The 6,000-nt window shown below is 34.5% G+C and overlaps 1 protein-coding gene across 3 annotated transcripts in view; it reads left to right on the forward strand.

Moving 5' to 3' along the window:
* LOC126236080 (sodium-independent sulfate anion transporter-like) overlaps positions 1–4,224 on the forward strand; it is a 192,631-nt gene extending 188,407 nt beyond the window's left edge. For 2 of the 3 annotated variants that reach the window (XM_049945140.1, XM_049945139.1), the window contains exons 11-12: positions 780–933; positions 2,139–4,224. In XM_049945140.1, the coding sequence (XP_049801097.1) occupies positions 780–933; positions 2,139–2,206 (222 nt within the window). In that variant the 3' untranslated portion in view covers positions 2,207–4,224. The remainder of the gene's footprint in view (positions 1–779; positions 934–2,138) is intronic. The other variant, XM_049945141.1, reaches the window with a different exon arrangement.
* The last annotated feature ends 1,776 nt before the right edge of the window (positions 4,225–6,000 follow it).

Raw genomic sequence — 6,000 nt, forward strand, 5'->3', positions numbered from 1 at the left:
CAGTGAGCATAATAATTTTATACCTTCTCCATTTTGCACCACAAATTCAAAAGTGAAAACTTTTGGCACAGTAACTCAGAATTTACACATGAAGGATAGATTACTATTTAAGTTGTAAATCAAGAAATGGTAATGGTTGTTAAGTGAAAATCATAGTTACATTAGTATCCCTAATAGTAGCACATTCTTTCTTGAAGAATGCTGTGCTTATTTTTCACTCATATTACATTGCTCATATATATGCATCAAAATTTGTTCATTGATATTGTACAAATAGACACAAATAATAACTGAAGATGTGCGTTGCTGCAAGAGACAGTTTTTTTTATTTATTTTTAATATTCCATCATTTATCGCTACTGTTCTACCATCTTCAGTAGGCATTTTGTTTTAATACTTTTTTTCATTGAATATCTTACAATTTTGGTCCATCATTTTTGAGGCTGCCAACATGTCGTCTTACTTTTTAAAACTAAATATGCACCTCCAGCTTATGTTTCCTGGTTTATGGTTAAAATATTAAGTCTGTATTATGAGCATTTGTGCAGTTCATTATTTTTGTCTTTATTTAGCTGAGAATTTTAGTTTTGTTTTATTTTTATTTGTGCTCCTATGTTGGCCACAATTAAGAAATTAAGTCATTATTTCACAAGATGCCACCAAACTTAGTTGTAAGATGGAATCATATGGCATGACAATGCTGTTATTTGCTTAGTTGGAAAGTAATCTATTTATATCAGAAAAGTTTTTTTCCAAATTGATTGATTTTACTTTTTCAGGTGTTAAAATTACTTTGTCAGGATCTGAAGAATCGAAGTGTGAGCTTTTATCTGTGGAGGTGGAACAGGCAAACAGAAAAGTCATTTCTAGGTGTAGATATGAAAATGGGGTCATATTTCACCCATGCAGACACACTTGAGGATATATTCAAAGGTATAATACTTTAAAATTTACTTAAAATTTTGAAGCTGTGTTCTTAGGCAATTTTCTTTCGGGGCAAGTGAACATAGCTTCTAGTAGTAGTAGTAGTAGTTGTTGTTGTTGTTGTTGTTGTTGTTGTTGTTGCTGCTGCAACAGTGAAGATCTGAGACAGTTTTGAAGCTGTCACTGTACCTTTTTATGTTAATTACACTTTTTTGTAGATAGAGGAATAGCAAGGTACAATACTTCATTGAAAAAGTTGTTTAGAGGGTGTTACCCTAGAACTGTTGGTAATTATTCTAACAGCTTGTTTTTATATAGTGAAGATGGTTTTTCAGGTTTGTCTTTTTAAGACCACAGATGATGAGGCCGTAGGTAATAGCAGAAGTATGTGACATAGACAGTTCTGCTGTACTGCCTATTACTCACCATACTAGTTACATAAAAGCAAGTAGAGCTTAGCTTGTTAGTGAGACAGAGAATGTGGGCTTTGCAGTCTAAATTTTCGTCAATATACACACCTAAAAAGTTGGTGACAGTTACCCTCAAATTTTTTTTTGAACTCTGTGGTCCAGATCATGATATGACTTTGTTTTTCTGTAACAAACATAATTAGTTTTTGAAAGATTTAAGGTTAACTTGTTGATTTCAAACCCATTTTGACTCTACTCTGAAACTCTGGATGTAGATGTTGGCCATATGTGGTATTTCTCAGTTATAACAACATTTGTGTCATTTGTAAACACAGTTTCATGAATACCATAAAATGAAATTTCAATATGATTTACATAAATGAGAAACAAGAGAAGCCCCTAGGACTCTGCCATGTTTTACCCCTATTGGGACAATTTGAATATCAGATTTGTAAACAATATTTTTGGTTTTTCTTGTTTGTAGAAGTAATTTCTACCACCTGTCTACTATTTAAGAGATATAACTGAAACAGTTTCTTTAGTGCTTCTCGTATACCAGTAGCTTCTAATTTATCTAACAGGATATCATGTTGAACTCTATGTAAGTTCATTCCTACTGTATTGTATTTTCTGCCTAGTACTGTTACTACATTTGTAATTAACGGAGAAATAGTTGATTCTGTACTTGTGTATCTATGAAAACTGTGTTGACTTACAGACAAGAGATTAAATACATAATCATTCCTGCATGTATTAAGTATCACTGAGGAATATTAACACCCTGATATACTTGTCTTTCCAAAGTTTCAGACAAAGCAAATGAGAAGGGGGACACAGTGACAGAGCCTCCAGGAAATTCTGGTGAACCATAGAAGTTCTTAGTGAATACCTGATTTCCTACATTGGCACTATAGCAGCCTAATCAGAAGGGATGGAGAAGAAGCAAAACTGAGTTTGAGTGTATCTTGACTGAACAGAACAGTTTATACATGAGCCAGTTTTAGAAGCAATTCTCAGGGAAGATGGTGTCATCTGTGAGAAGTAAACATCCTAGCATTTTGGGATTGGCTGACTTTAACGTAGGCTGAGATGTATCACTGATTAGTTGAATAAGAACTGCAGAAAGTTTCTGCAGTATTTTTGCTCAGTACAATGTTCCTTAAATGTGAGACTTTGTAACATGGCTTTCAGTATTAAATGTGGAGACTGATAGTTAAAATAAATGCAGTAAAATAAATCGATCAAGGAAACGGACATCATTATAATGTAAGAATAAAGAGACATCCAAAATAATTCAGTCTGTTAACTTGTATTGTCTTAGGTTTACTTAAAAAATAGAAAAGAAAAAAAAGAGCTTCAGTCTCTTCATAGCCTCAGAAAACTTTCCCTTTCGAATAATTTCAACTGAGTTAAACCAACATTTGATTTGAGACATCTGCTTTACTCTTAACTTTCATCTGAGTTGTCAAATTCCTATTCTTTGTAATTGATTTAGTGAGTCTCAAAATCCTTGTTGGTCTTATTTGTTCCCACCCAACAATAGTGCCTATCATTCTATCTCCCAGACCTCACAACAATATTATTGCAATTCAGTACTTGATATAGTAATTTTAGGAGTTTCTATAAAGGTACTCTTTAGCACTCAAAAGACATTTAATATTCTCCATCAGACATTTTGCCTGTTGACTTCTGTTTCAGGATCTTCAGCCCACGTGTGTTTAGCAATTTTCCCGATATTTTGGCAGTATGAGTGGTTGCCACTGTCACAGGTTCACCCTCCATTTCTGGTGGTGGATGGCAGTTGGACCTGTGGCTGGAGGTTATATGTATCTGTCATGTTGATGTCTGAGGAATTGTCCCTTGTCATTACTGCTGTGGTTCTCCCCTTGCTACCTGCAGTGGTCATTCACTGCCATTTATGCTGACAAAACACCAGGAAATTTGTCAGACAAATGTTGGCTGAAGATCCTGAGATGGAAACCTACAGGGAATACATCAATAAGTGGCCACAAGTGCCGCAACAATTTTGTACTCTCTGTCAGGTTGCTGAATACATGTCTACTCCTGTATCTGATTATTTTTCTGCACTAATGTTAACTCCTGAATGTTTTTGTAGCGATTATTGTGGTTCTAGTTTATATTCATGCTTCACATTATTTTTTGATTAGAGACTTATTTTTAAAGACAAAAGGTGTTAATGAATATATGCATTCATAGGTAATCATGGAGATAATTGGTTTATTTCATGTTCTGTGAATCATTTATACAATAATTTGTAATTACAGGAAGAAGTTTACAGAATGAGATTTTCACTCTGCAGTGGAGTGTGCGCTGATATGAAACTTCCTGGCAGATTAAAACTGTGTGCCCGACCGAGACTCGAACTCGGGACCTTTGCCTTTCGCAGGCAAGTGCTCTACCATCTGAGCTACCGAAGCACGACTCATGCCCAAGGTTAGCAAGAGAGCTTCTGTAAAGTTTGGAAGGTAGGAGATGAGATACTGGCAGAAGTAAAGCTGTGAGTACCGGGCGTGAGTCGTGCTTCGGTAGCTCAGATGGTAGAGCACTTGCCCGCGAAAGGCAAAGGTCCTGAGTTCGAGTCTCGGTCGGGCGCACAGTTTTAATCTGCCAGGAAGTTTCACAGGAAGAAGTCATTGAAGCCACCACAGACTATTAACTGCTTGCTCTTGTCCAACAGATATCACAGTAAGCAATCCAAACTCCCCAAAAACAGTTTAAAATTTCCTAGTGGGATCTGTATAATATTACTATTAAAAGTGAACCATTTTTCAGTGTTAATTCACACTTCTATGTGCTGATCAATACAAAATCTACTAGTTTAAATGTTTTTGAACTTGGGTTCGGTCTTAATAATAATAATAATAATAATAATAATAATAATAATAATAATAATAATATCTCCTTTCCCCATATTAGTTCTTCATGAGTAATCTGCTAGAGTCTAATCTTTTATATGTAATTTATCTAATACTATAGTTATGTGGTGCTCAAATAGACACTAGTTATCTGTCTTTTCAGAGCTCTCTAGATTTTACAATCACGAAAGAAGCTCTTCTGCCTTATTGCTTGATCCTTTCATATTTTGATAAAATAAGCTAGTACATGTCTTCTCTCTGCCATTTAAATTACTTATTATGGTTCTGCTGTTCTACACATTCTCTTATCCTGATGTGTTGCAGACAATTGACTCTGAGCCTTTCACTTTTTATAAACAGTAGTGGAGATCTTTTTGTGAGAGCACTTCTGTGGTTTGTCAATGACAGACATTTTCTTACAGTAATAAAAGCAAAAGAAAATACCTATTGCATTGAAAATGGGATTATAAGAGCTGCTTGTCTGCCTTGTCTCAATTACAGAAAGCTCAGTATTAGTACTCTGCAACATCATCATCACTCCTGAGTCTGGTTTTGTACAACTGTATTTTACTTGTAACATAAATGCCAAACAGGACAAAACAACTGTCAAAATACTAATATATCACTGTTACAGTTTTACTTTGTTTTATTTGTAACCTGGATACCATTTGTACTAATTTCAATTTTTTAATAGTTGTCATATTTACAGAATTTGAACTTGAAATTTTTGCTTGAAACAAAGGCAAACTCATAATTTTACTAGCAATAATAAAAAATTGATATTCCTAAGCAGAAATTACCATGTCCTAGATGTACAGTTATTATTGACAATGCCTCATAACACAAGCTCCTTTAATGAACGTAGTAAATGAGCATTCAGAGAACTTTCCAGAGTATTTAAACCCGGCAAGAACTGTGTGTCTGCTAAAGAAAGGTAATACAGAAGACGTAGAAAACTACAGGCTCATTTCCCAGCTGTCATCACTAAAAAAAGGAAACTTAAACAGTTACCAAAGATAGGCTAATGGATTACTGGAATATATACAAACTTCTAAGTGAATTTCATTTTCGGTTCTTACATGGTAGACACATAGAATCAGGCATAATAGACTTCACATGTGGTATTTAATGCTGTAAACATGGATGAGTGTTACAGGAATCTTCTTATATCCTTCTAAGGCTTTTGATACTACCAAACTGCTGAGGCTTTTGGGGCTTCTTAATATGTTGCCTGCTGATTTTTGTCTCAGTATCTTCAACCAACATTTATTTAATGTATTTTATAACTGACTCATGCTGGCAAATGTGGAAAAATAGTTTTTAAAAATGTTAGCCAGACATCCTGAGATAAAAGCCAACAGGCTTTTGATGCTGTTGACCTCAAGATTGCACTAAATAGTCTAGAACCATTAGGCACAGTTAATGACTGGTTCCAATCATAACCTAGCAGATGAGTTACAAGGAGCAGGGAGAACACAGGCTTCAAATAGTGCTAAACTTTTATTGAAAAACTTACGTGTGAAGTGTTCTGTTTGCCATGACCATCTCAAATAACTTTCACTCCAGAAGAAAAATAAATAAATGAATTGAATTAATTTTATTTAGCTACCATAGGGACATTAACCAGCATGTTTGCCTTTCTTATATCTTTGTTCATTATCAATATATGAACAGCATTACATGTTATGCAAATAGTACCCTGTGTCTTTTATTTAGCAGTCTACTTCCTCTCCTTAAGACCTGTTCAAAAATGTGTAACAGTATACCATTCATGTAATAATGACATTGTT

Source organism: Schistocerca nitens, chromosome 2 (genome assembly GCF_023898315.1).
Source record: "Schistocerca nitens isolate TAMUIC-IGC-003100 chromosome 2, iqSchNite1.1, whole genome shotgun sequence".
Taxonomy (NCBI): domain Eukaryota; kingdom Metazoa; phylum Arthropoda; class Insecta; order Orthoptera; family Acrididae; genus Schistocerca; species Schistocerca nitens.